This window comes from Schistocerca piceifrons, chromosome 1, assembly GCF_021461385.2.
Source record: "Schistocerca piceifrons isolate TAMUIC-IGC-003096 chromosome 1, iqSchPice1.1, whole genome shotgun sequence".
Lineage (NCBI taxonomy): Eukaryota > Metazoa > Arthropoda > Insecta > Orthoptera > Acrididae > Schistocerca > Schistocerca piceifrons.
Genome location: NC_060138.1, coordinates 481,310,412 through 481,329,967, shown reverse-complemented (window position 1 = coordinate 481,329,967; position 19,556 = coordinate 481,310,412). Strand labels below are relative to the sequence as shown.

Sequence of the window (19,556 nt, the reverse complement as noted above, 5' to 3'; positions counted from 1 at the left end):
TTAATTTTAAGGTTACCTTGTTTAGGCCGGAGGAGCCAACTGACTTACCCGAGTTTAAATTTAATGGTAGAGAGCAGCATTTGGAGCCTTTAAGGTGTATGCAGTGTAAAGTACTTCGGCACTCTCTGATGTGTGCGCAGTCAGTGGCTTTAACCTGTTATACATATCATTGATATATTCATATTGCAAGGCATTGTAGAGTGTCTAGATGGCTCATGATACAATGTTAAGATTAATTTGTAGAGATCTTTAGGAACTGCAATTAATTTTATTTTGTTTTGTTGCTGTATTATTGAGTGTAATGGAGAGTAAAAGTCTCGCAATGACCGAGTTAGAGATGAAAGTTACACCTGAGCTGGAAGTAGTACAGACATTGTTAGAAAAAGTAGTGCAGCTGACAGCAGATAATATGCAGCTACATCGGCAGTTGGCAGTTAAAGACAAACAGTTAGCACTGTTTCAGCCACAATGGCATGAGATGCATCCAGCTACCGCAGGATTGACTGTTCCCTTTTCTGGAAAATCATCTTAAGATGTAAGGTCATTCTTAGAGGACCTTAAAACACTGGCAAAGATGTGTGGTTGGACTGACAGTCAATTGTTGTGGAGAACGAAGTTGCAACTAGTGGGAGAGAGAGAAACATACATGAGGTGTTTGGAAGCATTAAAGAATGCAACAAGCTTTGAACAATTTGAGAAGTGGAAGGGATTTTACAAAGGTGTCAGAAACAGAACAGTGTGATTTATTTTTAGGTAAAACTGAACACTGTGAAGAGGTGTGAGGAAATTGTAGAAAATTTTGCAGATACGATAAGGAAATGTAATAAACACACATATAACTTAGGCCAGAGTGACGCAGCAAAATTAGTTTTGTTGCAAGAAGCTGAACAAAGTGAACTCGAGGCTTTTCTGAGGAGATTGCTATCGGACATGTCAAGGAGGATGCTTATAGGTGCACCAAGCGATCTGTAATCTGCTGTTAGTTTAGCGATGGAGTGTGAAGAAATTGATATGTCAACAAGGGATGTGAGATAGATTTTCTGTGAAAATTAAGTGTTACGGGTGTCAGCAGAAAGGGCATTTATGGTGGTAGTGTAGCCAGATACAGGGAAATACAGGGAATGGAAGATATCAGCAGGAGAATTTTGGTACTGGACATACAGTATAGATGAAGAGGTGGTAAGAAACATTAAACGCAATAGGAAATCCAAAGTCCACAACACATTCCCATTAAAATTAGATGCAACATATATGTATGCAGAGGTAGAGTGTGCAGTAAGAGGTGTTATAGGAGATAAAGAGCACAAGTTTTTGTTGGACACAGGGTTGCATGTGTCAGTTGCCGGTAAAGACAAAGTGGGTCAAAGGCAACGGAACCCGCCATGCTATAGGCTAAGTGGAGTCGGAAATAATGATGTGAAACTGTTGGGGTTGGCAGATGCATATTTTCTTATAGGGACTGTGAGATTCAAGCAGTGTGCAGAGGGAGTATCTCATGTGATTGAGGACTACAGCATAATCTAGGGGTTAGATTTTTATATCAACATTGTGCTAAAATTGACATCAGAACTTAACTGAATGACATTCCAGTTAGGGGAAGCTATTGCTATTGCTAGTGTAGAACTGCCATGAGGGGCGTCCAGCATATTGGGCAAATCAGTTGAACTGTGACCAATTGCACTAAGACTTCATTCACAACCACACCAGGTCTAATATTTGCAGACTTCCAAAAGGAGTTTATTCCTTCATGTAACACATCTAATCATGTGTTTTAAGCCAAAAGATTAACAGTGAGGAGCATCTTGCAGCCTACGCATTGAGACAGCTGAATGTGGCAGCAAAGAACTATTTAAAGAAGGAGACATTTGAGCCTCCCTCATGGTCTCACATATTTTAGACAATATTTTTATGAGTAAAAATTTCAGATAGTAGTGCCCACACTGCTTTGAAGTGGTTGTTGGGACTACAGGACCCATCTAGCAAGCTGGCTAGGTGGGCCCTGAGACTTAAAAAATTTGACTACAAAGTAGTACACAATCCAGGGAAGAAGCACAGAAATTCAGACGCATTAAGCAAGAACGTAGCAGTGGTGAAAATTCTGAGTCATGGTCTTGTGGAATAGCGGGCAGCGCAAAGTGCTGAAGGTGCCTAAACAAAACAAGACGTAACCACAGTTTAGCAAAATGATGGACTGTTGCGCAAGGGAATGAAGTTAGGCTCATGGATAGTAGTATTAGCAAAGGTTAAGGAGGAGATTTTGAAGGAAGCCCATAATCATGTGTTATCTGGTCATGGAGGTTGCAGAACAACAAACCTGAGAATAGAGGAGAGATAGTGTTGGAGAGGAAGGAAAGCAGACATGGAGCAATACACGAGGAATTGCAAACAGTGTGCACAGAGAGCTGACTTAAGTCACAAGCGAGTACTGTTGCAGAAGCTACCACAAGTATCAAAACAATTTGAAATGCTCAGGTCTGGTGTATTAGCATTGTTCAATTATACACCAGAAGGAAACCAATTCATATTAACAATATTAGACCATTTTTTCTCAGTACATGCAGATGGTTACTATGCCAAAGCAGGCAGTGACAGTTGCACAAGTAATAGTTAACAATTGGATGTTGAAGTTTGGTGGGCCAGGCGTGATAATTACAGACCAGGGTAAAATTTCATATCACACTTATTGAAGGAGCTTTGTTGGTTACTGCGTGTTAAGAACAGAACACAGAACAAATGCACAGAACCACTGAGTAAATGTTAAGTTACTATGTGAATGGACACCATATGAATTGGGATACATAACACAGATCAGCCAGAACATTATGACCATCTACCTAATAGCCATTATATCCACCTTTGGCATGGATAGCAGCAGCAACATGTCACGGCATGGAAGCAATGAGGCCCCAGTAGGTCGCTGAAGGAAGTTGCCACCACATCTGCACACACTAGTCACCTAATTCTGAGGGGGGGGGGGGGGGGGGGGGAAGGAGGTGTTTGACTGGGTTCAAATCTGTTGAGGGGGGGGGGGGGAAAGAGGTGTTTGACTGGGTTCAAATCTGTTGAGTTAGGGGCCAGTACATCATCTGGAACCCACCACTGTGTTCCTTGAATCTCTCCATCACACTCTTCGCCTTGTGACATGGCACATTATCTTACTGAAAAAATGGCACTGCTGTTGGGAAACATGATCGTCCTGAATGGGTGTATATGGTCTGCACCACATGTACGATACTCCTTGGCCATTATGGTGCCTAGCACGAGCCCTACTGGACCCATAGATGCTCACATGAATGTTCGCCAGAGCATAATGGAGCTGCCACCAGCCTGTCTCCATCTCGCAGTACAGGTGTCAAGGAGCTGTTCCCCTGGAAGACAATGGATTCATGTCTTCCCATCAGCAAGGTGAAAAAGGTATCAGCATTCATCACACCATGAAATGCTGTGCCACTGCAGCAATGTCCAGTGCTGATGGTCATGTGCCCATTTCATTAGTAGTTGCCGATGTCATGATGCTAACATTGGCACATGCACAGGTTGCCAGGCGTGGGGGTCCCATCGTTACGAATGTTTGGTATGTTGTGTTTTCAGACACCCTTTTACGCTGCCCAACATTGGTACGTTGTGTTTTCAGACACCCTTTTACTACGCCCAGCATTAAAGACCGATTTAGTTCTGCCACAGTTCACCATCTGTCCTGTATTACAGAGTCTGTCCAGCCTATGACGCCGACACCTGTGATGTGGGGTGGTCGCCCTACCCAATGACGTCTGAACACGATTTCACCTTGGTTTCATCCTGTGTTGAAAACATTCACCACAGCATTCCTTGAACATCTGACAAGTTGTGTAGCTTCCAAAATGCTCGTGCCAAGCATCCGGGCCACAATAATCCGCCCTTGGTCAAATGCAGATAGATAGTGCCACTTTCCCATTCTACACACAGACAGCATGCACACTGATACCACATGCACTGTGTGTGTGTCTGACCAACAGTCATTCTTCGACAGGTGAGGCTGCTATCGCTTGGATGGGTTTGTATCAATAGTAGGTCAGAGGTCATAATGTTTTTGCTAATCAGTGTATCTCAGGAATGTCAAGTCAGCATAGAATTCAAAAGTACACATAAATAATGGGTTGTCCCCATATGATGATGAGTTTGGTCAAAAAACTCCATCACCATTCGACTTAATAAAGGTGAAGGAGGGGAAGCTGTAAAGTCAGTACACAAGTTTGCACAAATAGTACCAGAAATACGGAAATGAATACAGAATGCGAATATGAAGGCATCGCAGAAGCAGAACGAATCAGTGAGATGTTTGCAAGTTTCTCGCAGTATGAGATAAGGCAATGGGTGATGTTATCCAGTCCTTACACACCAAAAGGGAAGCCGACGTAGTTCATCATAAGATATGAAGGACCTTATCAGGTGGAGGAGACTACTTCATTAGTCAACATGAAATATTTGCCCCTGTTCTCAGGTTGCAATATTTCAAGGACAAAATGGAAGGAATACGAGTCATAGCAGTAAAAAAATAAAAAATGGTGGAGGGAAGTAAGTTATCAGATGAATGGCACACTAAACAGATAGTGAATTTGATGGGTGAAGTGCAAGCATTTGGCTTGCCATCAGTTAGGTGTGATTTTTTTTTTCACAGAAAACTCTCTCACATTATCATTGACAATGACTGTGGTATCGATAGCTACGATGCCACGGCATAGGTACAAGTTCTTAGGTTGGCACCACGATACCAACACGGATGACAGTGCCCTCTAGCCGGCACTGTGCAGCTCTACGAGTGCCACTCCAGATTCTACCCATTCGATTCCGAGTAGACGACCAAGCAACAATGTTTCTATTTCACAGTGGGCAAGCCACTACAGATTTTGCCTTTGTAACTTCTAGCCGACGTTAGAATTGATTGACGTACAGCTTCGCACCTACAGGCTCATCTCAGCCAAAGATAAGTTACAATTCATGTATTCAAGTTATTGTGTTGTGATATAGTAAAACCACATTTCTAAGAGCAGTACCGAGAGATTCCTACCTCACCTGCTCCTACCCGCTTCCTACATTTGGCCTACCCTAAATGACATCCCACACTATTGTTCTCCCTTCAGGTCTCTCAGAAGCAAAGCACAATTTGCATTTATCAACTTTTGCTTTAACCAGCTAAGAGTAAATATTGAGTTTTGCAAAAACTCTTATTTTCAACACCCTGTAACAACAGCAAATATCAGCTTTTGACTAAATCATTTCAACAGTTCATGCATGGCAACAAGCTTGATTTGCAACCACAAAAATCTAAATTTTGGGCAACTGAGTATTTATTTTGAACAAATGCTCCACAACTGTTCTTAGCCAGACAGAAGGGGCTAGATTGACCAAGGAATACCATGGGAACCAGACTTGTTTCCAGCAAGCAGGTTTTCTTTGGATTTCTTTCAATATGATGACTTTGTAAAAAGTTGGGGAAGCTCATGGGGCTAACTTTCCATCTGCCAGCCATGATTAGGGGTATCAAGCAAGTGAACATCTCAAAACCACAGTTGTATTGGCCAGAAGTACCTTTGGAGTTATTGCCAACGCCAAATAGAAAACTTATAAATCAAACTCTAAAACCCGACCTAACCCATTTTCAGCATTGGTTCACTGCTTTGTAGGAACGATGTATTTCAGCTGAGCTGTTAATGCAGCATGTACAGCAGTTCAGAGAAGGACAATGCGTAACTTTAACTCGCATAGTTATAGCTTTTATTCTTTTAAGTTGGAGGGCTGATCATCAGCATAAACCACTTATGGCCCGGGTTCCAGTGGAGTGGATCCCTAGAGCAAGAGAGAGAGAGAGAGAGGTGAATGCAGAATAGATGTAAATTCAGAGCTAAGAGGGAAGGAAACAACAGGACAAGCCATGAAGGTTGGATTGCAAGAAGTGCAAAACAAATATGACATGTAGCAATAAGCAGCATAGTAAATAAAACTGGATGCCTTATCTAACTCATAAGGGGAAGTTGCATTTGTTTAGCTATAAAATTTCTCTGTATTCTGTACGAACATGCAGCTTGATATGAAACTGGTTTCAAAGTTGACCCAAGCTACGAGGTCTTGTTCACAGATAAGATACTGTAGAGTAACGACCATATACGGGCATATTAGTGTAAGCCTGAGTAGCGTATTGAAGCAGTGCTGACAGTGAATGATTGTGGTTTGTCGTCACTGTAATAATTCCAGCAAGGCAATGTTGTGAGGCAGGTTATCTTGTTGAAACAGTGAACTCAACGGTACTGCATGGACTAGTGCAGCAAGTGCCAAGGCAGATTTTCAATCTGACAGTAGCTGTAGTGTCATAAGATATGTGAATAGTAGTGGCTTCACTGAATGAGGACACCATATTGCCATAGAAACCTACCAGCAGAGGTCACAGGTCCGAGGCCACAGCAGGGCAACAGCTCTGTCCACTGAGACCCTCCCCAGACTTAGTGCCATGGCGTGGTTGGCCACACCAGCTTATCTCCAACAGCACAACTTACTCCTGCCCAGGGGACAGTGAGTAACTTTCCATGCACACCACACACCATCCATCACTGCCGGAAACGTGTCTCAGCAAGGTGGACATCCCCTGCTGTGATGCCACCAGATGGCACCATGGCTGTAACAGCCAGAGTACTGTCAAGTTCACACCCCACTGGTACGGGGTCCCCACAGTCAGCTAATGTAACGAGACTGCCGGCATGGTGTCATTCTGTGTCAGTAACGAAGAGTGTGCAGACAGCATGCCCAGCAGAATTCAGTGACCAATCGGCTCCTAACACAGTGTCAAGCAGTGCAGAGGTGTCAATAAAAGAACTTATTACATTTGCAGCTGTCCTCTGAAGCCACATGGGCTCTGACCTCACCTCCACCACCTGCTTGCACCATCCTGGCTCACTGCCACCCGACCCTGCACCACGGGGCACTACAGTAGGATCAAATCTTCTCATCTTTAACTGTTTATGATTCTATAATATTAAAAGGAACTGGAAAGTTCCTTGTGACATTCTTGACTGGCTGAAAATGTGCCTTGGATAATTTCTGAGATATTATAACTGATGAAAGTACAGGGCGTATCAAAAAGAGGCTTCTGATTGGCACATCTATATTTCTGAAACTAATAACATATACAATGAATTTTGTTTCTTGATGAACGGGAAACTCAAAAAGTTTTTTTTTTCCCCCACATCTTTTCGCAGGTGTTAAATATGTCCCCCTTGAGACGCATGGCACGTCAATGCGGTATTCAGATTGTGCCCACACTGCAGCAAGCATGTCTTGAGTTAAAGCTTCCACAGCTGCTGTTATGCTATGTCTCAGTTCATTCATTGTTATTGGTAATGGAGGCATATAAACAGAGCCTTTTATAAACCCCAAAAGAAATAATCATGTACAGTCAGGTCCTATGACCTTGAGGGCCATAATGTAAGGCTGCATCATCTGATGCAGTTCAACTGGTACATCATTCAATAATCCTTCGATTTAAAAAGTCACACACTTCCAGGTGCCAGTGTGGGGGTGCCCCATCCTGTTGGTAAATGAAGTCGTTCGAATCTGTCTCCAACTGTGGGAAAAGAAAGTTCTCAAGCATACACTCACAGTACCTAACAAAGTGTCTTAATTAAATAGTGTGCAGAAGAACTGGATAACCAACCTAGCTGGGCATCCAGCAGTGTGACTCTCAACAATTATACCAACACTAACTTCACATATGACATCGTGTCCACTCTACATTGAACCGCCTGCAGTTTATGTTCAAATTCATTGTTCCTCCCAGGAATTAAGTAAAGAATGTGTCTTGCCAAATTACAACATATTTTGTACATTTTTTCAGTAGGAACTGTTCAATTGTAGCTCCACGGGAGTCATTTTTACAGATAAGCCCAGGCGGGGAATAACATTTAATTGATACAACGGCCACCTCGACATCTACTGAAATAGCTCTTGTGTGTGATAATATTTAGGAGTAAAGGAGGTGTTGAGTCGTCAAGAGGCATACATGAAAGAGAATCAAAACTGCTAGCTTTCGAAAGAAATCCTTTGAAGACCCGAGAGGTGTGCACGCACACCTGTGTGTGGTGTGTGTGTGTGTGTGTGTGTGTGTGTGTGTGTGTGTGTGTGTGTGTGTGTGTTCCTCTCACTCATCACAGAATTTACTCCAAAAGCTAGCAAAGTTTTCATTCTTTTTAGTGTTGTCTCTAGCCTCCTGACATCTCAATGCCTCTGCTATTCTGTGAGTGATCTCCTTTACTCCTAAATATTAACATTCTGCCAGAACTTTCCTACATATTCTTATAACAAAGCCTATATGATAGGTCAGCTAGGTTTTCAAACGTCAATGAATCCTATCAGTAGTGCAATTGGAGGACAGGCTGCAGCCCATAATGGAACTACTGCATTAGCTGAAGGAGATTTCATGAAACACCTACCTGTTTCTCATGGTAAATACCACCATTCATAGCCACACCAATACGATTGTCTGTAGGATTCCAGCAGCTTTCAAAATCTAGTGTCTTCAAGCATAATACAGATTGCATCTGAAAAAATTATATCATCATGAGCATACACCAAGATTCTGTCCTGATATGTAACAGAACTAAATGATGCACTAATTTAAAAAGAAGAATGACAGTATTAGTAATTAATACCAACAGATTTAAGTAACTATTATAATGAACAGCATATTTAAATACACGAGTCCCCACAATTCATTGGTTGTGAAATGCCATTGAATGAACAATGAATACATTCTCCATCTACATAAATGAAAAGTTTAAATGGAACCAACAAGATGATTATCAAATATGAAAGAGAACTGTATTTTCTTTGTCTTTGTGCACCTGTTTGCACCAGGGTAAATGTGTCTTGCAGAAATTATTAACACACTCTCAGACATTAAAAATATATCCAATGCAAAGCATGTGTGTCAATATTTCTAAAAGTTATGTAACTAAATATGTATTACTACTGAAGGGAATACGATCTTTTTACAAAAATAATACTGAAATCTTCTTACAAAGCAAAACTTATCATTATTATTAATCTTCATTATTATTATTTTCTTTTGTCAAGGTTGAAAATGCAGATTTTCTGTGTATAAATTAATATGATAGTTTGGAAAAGTTTGGCAATAAACATAAGTAATGTTAATGCTATAGTAATGGAAATGCTAGGATAGAAATAATGAACAAAATTGAGTAGAGGTATACAATCAAGTGCAGATGAATGGTGGTTGGGGATCTCTCTCTCTCTCTCTCTCTCTCTCTCTCTCTCTCTCTCTCTCTCTCTCTCTCTTTCAAAACAAATTTTAATTTACTATGAATACTCATATTTTACTGTGATTAATAATTAAAAACAGAAATATATTATTTTTATTAAAACTAATTCAATATTTGTTAACATTTCAATTTGCTTATAAATAAAGAATGCAAATAAATACACGGTGGGCATAAAGTCCGGGAACATTTTCAATTATTTATTGCACAAGAACCGAACATTGTACAGATATCATACATATGTCATTTTGAAGAGAAACCCTGAGGGTTCGCCCCCCCCCCCCCCTCCTTCCCCCCACACATATACCGCCACAGCGTGGTTTGGTAACTTGCCGATAGTCAGCGCTAGTCACAAACATGGAGAGTTCAGGTGCAGAGTGAGCTTTCTGTGTTTTGAAGTTTGACAAAAACAAATGTGCTACAGCTGTTCAATGGATGTTTAGAACCAAGTACGGTTTATAAACTTTCAGAGTTTCTCTTCAAAATGCAGTATGTATGAGATCTGTACAATGTTTAGTTCTTGTGCAATAAATAATTGAAATTGTTTCCGGGCTTTATGTACACCCTGTATAGAAGAAGCTGAACCTGGCAAAAATTGAATCAACAATCTCACAATTACAAGTCTACAATGCAGCTATGAATGGCCCTGTTAAAACACTCAGAATATTTTATACTTAAAATGTACTTCGGAATCTTCAAAGCTGATTTATTAGAGTATTTTTGCACAGTGCATCATACTACTTTAGGACACTGATGTCTGGGCATTGCCTTTCAATTCCTATAAGTGTAAACAAAATTGGTTTTAATGAGAATCAATGAAACTGAGCAGGATGCATCCCAATATCCAATCAAGACATTCAGGTTTTGTTCCTGTTAAATACTCATAAAATAAAAATCCAGACTGATTAGTTTACGAGGACAAATATCAATGGCTGCTCGTCAGTCAGCAATGTGAGAAGGCAACTGTATGTTACCCTCTAGACTAAATATATTATGAAGTAACCAAAGGCTGAATTAGTATTAAACAATATTGATGTATGGAATACTTTTGGTACAAAGTATTTCATATACAAGCTTCTGAAAAGTCCAGAACGGAATGTCCCTACTACCATGTGATCAGCATGTAAGTGACTTGTGTTGTCACAGGCTTCGATATTTACCACCACTATGGTCAAAACTTAGCACTTAACTTGCATCATGAAACTCTCTGGGACCTTGGAGTCCGGTGTACCAAGGGTAGTGTAATCACAGTCCTTGCTGACATGTGTGAGACTCTAGGACAACAATATTCTGGACTCCGAGAAAAATATTAGCCATCCAAGAATCAAAAAACTCGTGCATAGATCATGGGCACATGGTATGGTTGGTTTGTGAGATTGAAGAGACCAGACTGTGATGGTCATCGGTCACTTTTTCCAGAAATGCAAACACACACACATAGAATAAAAACGAATAATAAAGACGACAACAGATGACACAGGACAAGAAAGACTCAGACAGAGATCAGAAAAAACGAATTAAAATCACACAGAGTGTGACAGTGGTTGGCCGACCATAGAGACAAAAAAGGAAAAGCCAACCACCGAGAAACACACTAAAACTCAGTCTAAAATCATAGGCCAAAGACAAGACTCAAAACAAAAAAACATAACAAACACTCAGATTAAGTGATAAAAAACCCCTGCCCGAATAAAACGTAAAACTAAGCCTGCCATGGCAGTGTCATTTGTTAAAAGGGCAGGGAGCGTGTCAGGCAGTGCGAACGTCTGCCTGCGCACAGCTAAAAGGGGACTCTCCAACAAAATGTGGACCACCGTCAAAACGGATCCGCAGAGACATAGAGGTGGGTCCTCACGGCGCAATAAGTGGCCGTGCATCATCCGTGTGTGCCCAATGCGCAGCCGGCAGAGGACAACAGACTCCTTGCGAGACAACCGAAAGGAGGAGCGCCACACACCGGTAGCCTCCTTGATGGCCCGAAGTTTGTTTGGTGAAGGCAGGGCGCGCCATTCAGTGTCCCAAAGCTCAAAAACTTTGCAGCGTAAGACAGCTCGCAAATCAGTCTCCGGGAGGCCAAGGTCCAGAGATGATTTACTGGTGGCCTGTTTGGTCAGGCGGTCAACATGTTCATTGCCTGGTATCCCAACATGGCCAGGCTCCACACAAACACCACAGAGGGGCCGCAACGGGCAAGAGTATGGAGGGACTCCTGGATAGCCATCACCAGACGAGAGCGAGGGAAACACTGGTCGATAGCTCATAAACCGCTCAGGGAGTCACTACAGATAACGAAGGACTCACCTGAGCTGGAGCGGATATACTCTAGGGCACGAAAGATGGCGACCAGCTCGACAGTGAAAACGCTGCAGCCAGCCAGCAATGAATGTTGTTTGTAATGGTCCCCTAGAGTGAGAGCATAACAGACATGACCAGCAACCATCGAACCGTCAGAGCCCTGATACGTGGCAAGGATGGAAAGAAAGCAGTGGCGGAACGCCTTCGGAGGGACTGAGTCCTTCGGGCCCTGTGCCAATTCGAGCCGAAGGCAAGCGCAGGGCACACACCACAGGGGTGTACGCAGAGGGGCCCGGAAAGGAGGTGGAAGAGGGAAAACCCCAAGAGAAGCTCTGTGACGCGGACCGCGATCATACAACCGACCGGGGCCGACGTTCTGGGAGATGGACGACCAACTGAGGGAACAGGAGACGATAATTAGGATGTCCAGGCAAGCTACAAACATGTGTAGCATAAGCGGCCAGTAAACGTTGGCACCATAACTGCAGTGGAGGGACACCTGCCTCCACAAGTATGCTGTCCACAAGGCTAGTCTGGAAAGCTCCAATGGCAACTCAGATCCCGCTGTGAAGGATTGGGTCCAGCACCCGCAACGCAGATGGGGATGCTGAACCATAAGCCAGGCTCCCATAATCCAGACAAGACTGTATTAATGCCTAGTAGAGCCACAAGAGGGTAGATTGGTCGGTGCTGCAGCTGGTGTGGCTCAAGCATTGCAGAGTATTAAGATGCCGTCAACACATCTGTTTAAGCTGCTGAATATGTGGGAGCCAAGTCAATCGGGCATCAAAAACCACACCCAAAAACCGATGTGTCTCCACCATAGCAAGAAGTTCGCTGGCAAGATAAAGCCACGGCTCTGGGTGAACTGTTCATCGCCGGCCGAAATGCATAACACAGGCCTTGGCAGCCGAAAACTGGAAGCCATGCACTACAGCCCAAGACTGCGCCTTGCAGATAGCGCCCTGCAACTGACGTTCAGCTGCTGCAATGCCAACTGAGTTATAGTAGAGGCAGAAGTCGTCAGCATACAAGGAAGCTGAGACAGACATTCCCACCACCGCAGTGAGCCCATTAATTGCAATTAAAAACAGGCAGACACTTAAGACAGATCCCTGTGGTACCCCATTCTCCTGAACTCTGGGGGAACTATGGGAGGCTGCGACTTCCATGCGGAAGATACGACACGACAGAAAATTTCGTATGAAAATCGGCAGCGAACCCTGAAGACCCCAACCATGAAGTGGAGAGAGGATGTGATGGTGCCACGTCATATCGTACGCCTTCCACATGTCAAAAAAGACAGCGATGATGTGCTGATGGCGGGCAAAGGCTGTGCGGATGGCTGACTCCAGGATCACCAGATTGTCGGCGGCAGAGCGGCCTTTACGGAACCCACCCTGAGAAGGAGCCAGAAGGCCCCAAGATTCGAGTACCGAACTCAATCGCCGGCTCACCATGCATTCGAGCAACTTGCAAAAAACATTGGTGAGGCTAATGGGGCGGTAGCTGTCCACCTGGGGTCTTGCCAGGTTTCAAAATGGGGATAACAATGCTTTCCCGCCATTGCGACGGGAACTCACCCTCGACCCAGATATGGTTGTAAAGGTCGAGGAGGCGTCGCTGGCAGTCCACTGTAAAATGTTTCAGCATCTGACAGTGGATGCGATCTGGCCCAGGAGCTGTATCAGGGCAAGCGGCTAGGGCACTGTGGAATTCCCACTCACTGAATGGAACATTGTAGTACTCAGGATGGCGGGTGTGAAATGAAAGGCTCCGACGTTCCAACTGCTCTTTAATGGAGTGGAAGGCCTGTTGGTAATTCACAAAAGTGGAACTCAGAGCAAAATGCTCTGCCAAGCAGTTTGCAATTACATCAGAGTCAGTACAAACTGCTCCATGCAGTGAGAGCACAGGGATGCTGACATGGGTCCGATATCCATAGAGGCGCCTAATCTTGGCGCAAACCTGCGATGGAGAGATATGGAGGCCAATGGTGGAGACATACCGTTCCCAGCACGCCTGCTTGCGTTGGCGAATGATGTGGCGGGCCCGCACACGGAGCCGTTTAAAGGCGATGAGGTTTTCTAATGAGGGATGTCGCTTGTGTCGCTGGAGTGCCCGCCTGCAATCTTTAATTGCCTTGGCGATCGCAGGCGGCCACCAAGGCACAGACATCCGCCGAGGGGACCCAGAAGAACGGGGAATGGCACATTCTGTGGCAGTAATGATGCCGGTGGTGACGGAGTGAACCACAGCAGCAATGCCGGCATTAGAAAGAGGCTCAAAAGAGACAACGGAGGAGAACAAGTCCCAGTCAGCCTTATTCATAGCCCATCTGCAGGTGCACCCAGAAGAGTTACGCTGGGGCAGTGACAGAAAGATCGGAAAGTGGTCACTACCGTACAAGTCATCGTACACCCTCCATTGGACAGACGGTAAGAGGCTAAGGCTGCAGATCGAAAGGTCGATTGCTGAGTACATGCCATGCGCCACACTGAAATGTGTGAAGGCACCATCATTTAAAAGGGAAAGGTCGAGCTGTGCCACTACATGTTCAACGGTGGCGCCTCGGCCTGTTGCCACTGATCCACCCCACAGAGGGTTATGGGCATTGAAGTCGCCCAGTAACAGAAAAAGGGGTGGCAATTGGGCTATCAGCACAGTCAGGACATGCTGTGGAACATCACCATCAGGTGGAAGGTACAGACTGCAGACAGTAACAGCCTGTGGCATCCACACCCAAACAGCGACAGCCTCTAAAGGTGTTTGTAGAGGGACAGACTCGCTGTGAAGGGAGTGAAGGACGTAGATGCAGACGCCACCAGATACCCTTTCATAAACTGCCTGGTTCCTATAATAACCCCGATAGCCACAGAGGGCAGGGGTTCGCATTGCTGGAAACCAAGTTTCTTGAAGAGCAATGCAGAGGAAAGGGTGAAGGCTGAGAAGTTGTCTGAGGTCAGCAAGATGGTGGAAGAAACCGCTGCAGTTCCACTGGAGGATGATATTGTCCATGGCTGAGAAAGGCGTGAAGGGACTGGGGAGGCAGATTACGCCACTGGGTCACCTGCTGCCACTGACTGAGCACCTGTGCAAGTGCTATCCATTGTGTCTGAGGGACTGGCGAGATCCAGGTCCTCAGCGGACGTCAGGATCTCCACCTCATCCTCAGACGTAGAGCTCGAAGGTTGCGGTAGGGTGGGTGCCACCGCAAATTCCTTGGCCTTGGAGGTCTTCCTCTTGGACTTCTCTCGCTGCGTCTTGGGTTTCACCGGCTGGGAGGGCTTCACCGATTCAGTCTCTGGGACGGAGGAGGATCGCAAAGCCCTACGACCAGCTGCTTGTGGGCACTTATGCCATTGTCGGGCGTCATCCTTCCCGAATAGGGAAACCTGGGAATGGAGGGAGCCAAGGGACCCCTTGCGAGCAAGAGTAGCCAAAGATGTTGGACGGTTCTCTGGCTTAGAAGGGGGACGGACGTCCCCAATTGGTGGTGGTGGTAGTGGTGGTGGTGGGGGGGGGGGGGGTGTTGCTCCCGAGGTAGGTGGTGCAGGAGCAACAGGGGGGATAGTGCCCCCCGTGGGCAAGGGGGCATGTGGAGTTGTAGGGCTCCGTGATTTGGCTGGAATATGCTGAACTGATGGGGCTAACACTGTTGTCGTTGCAACGGCATAGGAGGAAGTCATTCGCACAGGATGTAGTCGTTCCCATTTCCTCTTAGCCTCAGTATAGGTCAGTCGGTCCAGGGTCTTATATTCCATGATTTTGCGCTCCTTCTGTAAGATCCTGCAGTCTGGTGAGCAAGGTGAATGATGCTCTCCGCAGTTGACACAGATGGGAGGTGGGGCACATGGAGTATTGGGATGTGATGGGCATCCGCAATCTTGACAAGTGAGGCTGGAAGTACAGTGGGAAGACATATGGCCGAACTTCCAGCACTTAAAGCACCGCATCAGGGGAGGGATATAGGGCTTGACGTCACAACGGTAGACCATCACCTTGACCTTCTCCAGTAATGTATCACCCTCGAAGGCCAAGATGAAGGCACCGGTAGCAATCTGATTATCCTTTGGACCCCGATGAACGCGCTGAACAAAATGTACACCTTGGTGCTCAAAGTTGGTGCGCAGCTCGTCATCAGACTCCAAAAGAAGGTCCCTACGGTAAATAATACCCTGGACTATATTTAAGCTCTTATGGGGCGTGATCGTAACGGCAACATTCCACAACTTGTCACAAGCAAGTAACTGTTGTGACTGAGCAGAGGATGCTGTTTTTATCAGTACCGACCCAGAGTGCATTTTGGACAAGCCCTCCACCTCCCCAAATTTGTCCTCTAAATGCTCTACAAAAAACTGAGGCTTTGTGGGCATGAAAGACTCCCAATCAGCTCCCGTACAAACTAGGAACCGGGGCGAATAACTGTTACTGCCATCCTGAGACTTACGCTCCTCCTACGGTGTGGCCAGGGAGGGGAACGTTTTCAAATCATACTTCTGTGTGTTAAATTGAGTGCGAGAACGCTTTGAGACTGCTGGTGGCTGGCCACCAGCGAGAGATGATGTACCACGCTTCATTGTGGGTCATCCGCCCTGATGCCACCAACTCCGACCAAGGGCCCTCCCCACGGGCGCCACCCAGCCTCAGCAAGAGCCACCTGGCAGGATGGCAATTGCTGGGAGTCCAGATACCCCGGGAGGATAGGCATCTACTCCTTGGCATACGTGGGGAGTTAACGGTGCAGGCATCAGCAGAGGGATCCCTGTGTTGTCAGGGGGCTACAACCAACAGGGTACATGGCGGCCCCACCACAATGGACTGGCTGCCGTGCTGGATATTTGGTGACATGTAGTCCATGGTCGTCGTCAGTGCAGAAAGCGGCACTGCACATGGCATGGTGGAAAATGCACGCAGGAACGTATCCATGCCCAAGAGGTGGAGAGCGGGCAGGACTGCAATGCAACCAAGAATAAGCTGGCAAAAGGTCTCAACGCAAGATGGACACAATGCACCAAGTAAGGCGCCCTTCCCCAATCGGCTCGCTCTTTAGAAGAATTTTGAGATATGGAGGTCAAACCAGACAGGGGACCATCACATAAGGGCCAAAACTTTTGAGACTCCTTTTAGTCACCTCTTACGACAGGCAGGAATACCGCGGGCCTATTCTTAACCCTGAACCCGCAGGGGGGTGGGCACATGGTATGCCAACGCTTTTATACACACAGACTGCCTAAATAGACTTAGGGCCTACTTAAAAAAAAAGAAAAAAAAACCTACTTTACATCCTACTTTACATTTATGGCTGGCAAATTGCACAACTGTGGGATTCTAAGACTGATTAGTGGAGTCGGAAAAAGGAGCTGAATAAGATCAAATGGGAATAGAGCAGGGGTTAAATTCAAGTTTAAGCTGTAGTGTCAACAAGTAAGGAGATACTGTATCATAACTTTTCCCAGCACTCATAAAGGAAGTTTTCAGATCCTGAAAGTGGTAAAACAAAGAAGAAATTACTGTTAATGAAATATATCTGAGTTTTGCTGATGACATTGTACTGTCCACACTAGTGCTCATAAACTTCAACAACTAAGAACTTTAGTAGAGAATGTCTGAAAGTAGGAATGAAAAACAATTATAACACAATTAAAATATTGTACTGTCAACACATAAGTAAATACGAGGGGTGTTCAATAACTGATGCAACTCACTTCTTTTTCTTGGTCAATTTCAGTTGAAAAAATGAGGAATTTGTTAGGACACATCTTGAAATATGTCTGCTTCAGACCATGTAGTTTCACGATTATAACTGATGGCCATAAAAGTAGCCTTCAAAATGTTGTCTGTAATGGAGATGTGTTCCACACCGAGAGCTGTCATTGAGTTTCTTTAGGTGGAAAACCAAAATCTCGCAGATTTTCATAGGTGCTTGCAGAATGTCTACTGAGACTGGGCAGTAAACAAAAGCACAGTGAGTAATTGGGCGAAGCATCTGCATCATTGCAACAAGGTCACGCAAACCTGTCCTACCTACCATGTGCTGGCTGGCCAAACACAGCTGTGACTCTTGCAATGCTGGAACATATGGACACTCTCGTCTGAGGCGACTGACAGATTACAAACGTCTCGTTATTCAGTGGGACGTTTCTGTTGGAGTGCAGACACACTCATCAACCGAGTGTGCTCCTCGTCTTCTGACTTCCATTGGCTTGGCCCAATGAAGGATACACTCCATGAGAAGCAGTACATGTATTATGGGCAGGTTACTGATGAAGCAAGATGTTGCCTACAATGTCGACCAGTAGAGTAGTACCATGTGGCCTTGAAAAATAGGGTTTTGTAGCCAAAAGGATAGGGAATAACATGGAGTATTGGAATCCTGAATAAAACCAACCTGCTTTCAGGGTAAAAATTTATTGCATTACTTATTGAATACTCCTCATAACAATAGTAGAAACTACAAACAAAGTCACAGTACTCGTTGATGAGTTTTTTTGTACGTAGGACAACTGAAGGCAGCAACTGGATGGACAGGAAAAGAAAAATAGAAGAGTAAAAATGGCATGAAATGCTACTGGCATACTCAACAGTTATTTCCAAATCAAGGTTCTGAAGAGCTTTAAATAGAAAGTTTACAATCAGTGTGTTTATAAATTTTGTCTTGCACTAATGAGACATGGACTTTTCACAGAAAAATCATTCAAAAACAGAGGAGTGGTTGGCAAACATGGGAAACATGCATTTTGGAAATTACCATGAGAGACAGGAAAACAGACTTTTACCTCTGTATTCTACAAATCACTTAAGTTTGTGACAGAGGGTACTTCCTAATGTGGCTTGTATTAAGGTTTCTTCCCCATTTCATTCACATATTAAGCACAGGAAGAATTATTACTTAAGTGCCTTTGTGCACACTGTAATTGGCATGATCTTGCCTTTGCGGCCTGTATGGGAACAACATGCACAGTAGTTGTAATATATTCCTAGATTCCTCAATTAATATTGTTTCTTGAAACCCTGTAAAAAGGCATTCAAAGGATTGTTAGCATCTATTTTCAAGTGTCTTCAGTTCAGGTTTTCAGCACCACAGTAAATCTCTCCTGTAGATCAAGTAAATACATAATCATTTGCGCAATCCTTCTCTGTACATGCCCCAATACCCCTTTTCGTTCTCTATGATGAGGATTCCCTGCACTTGAGTAATATTCTAGGGTGACACGAGTGTTTCACGTGTGTCTCCTTTGTGGACTACTACATTTTTCTCAGTATCTTACCAGTAAAGCAAAATCTACCACCTACTTTACCTAACCTATGTTGTCTTTCCATTTCGAAACACTACATATTGTTACAGCAATATATTTGTTTGTGACTCACTGATATTGTAATCCAAGGATACTACATTCCTGCATGTCATGAGCTCAAAATTTTACATTTCTGAACATTTATGGCAAGTTGCCAATCTTTGCACTATGGAAAATGGAATTAATTAACTGACTAACATACTACTAACTAATCGCGTCTGTGAAAAGGTCTATGTGCGAAGCACATAACTATATCTCGGCAAAATATTTTTCTGTGGTCCCAAAAAAAATCTAAAACTATGTAAAATTGCTAAGTGAGTCTAACCCTTCAATCCAGTCACCCATTGACTAGTCTGACGTGGCAGTTTTTAACTTCACATTTAACAAATCATTCATGCAGGAGAATAGTACAAACGTACTTTCGTTTGACCATCATACAGACTCTAGTAACGGGGGCCTTAGTAATAGCCACCCCTGGTATAGAAAACAACTGAAATAGTTGAAAGAAAATAAGTCACCAGGTCTCGATGGAATCCCAATTTGTTTTACAAAGAGTACTTACAATATTGGCCCCTTACTCAGCCTGCATTTGTCGTGATCTCTCACCCAGCGCAAAGTTCCAAGCAACTGGAAAAAAATGCAAGTGACTCCTGTACAT

General features: G+C 44.3%; 1 protein-coding gene across 5 annotated transcripts in view; it reads right to left on the bottom strand.

Moving 5' to 3' along the window:
- LOC124795093 (josephin-1) overlaps positions 1–19,556 on the bottom strand; it is a 58,172-nt gene that overhangs the window by 18,455 nt on the left and 20,161 nt on the right. For 3 of the 5 annotated variants that reach the window (XM_047258929.1, XM_047258936.1, XM_047258963.1), the window contains exon 2: positions 8,460–8,567. In XM_047258929.1, the coding sequence (XP_047114885.1) occupies positions 8,460–8,567 (108 nt within the window). Of the gene's footprint in view, positions 1–8,459; positions 8,568–19,460; positions 19,526–19,556 lie in introns of all 5 variants that reach the window. The other 2 variants (XM_047258954.1, XM_047258946.1) reach the window with 1 other exon arrangement.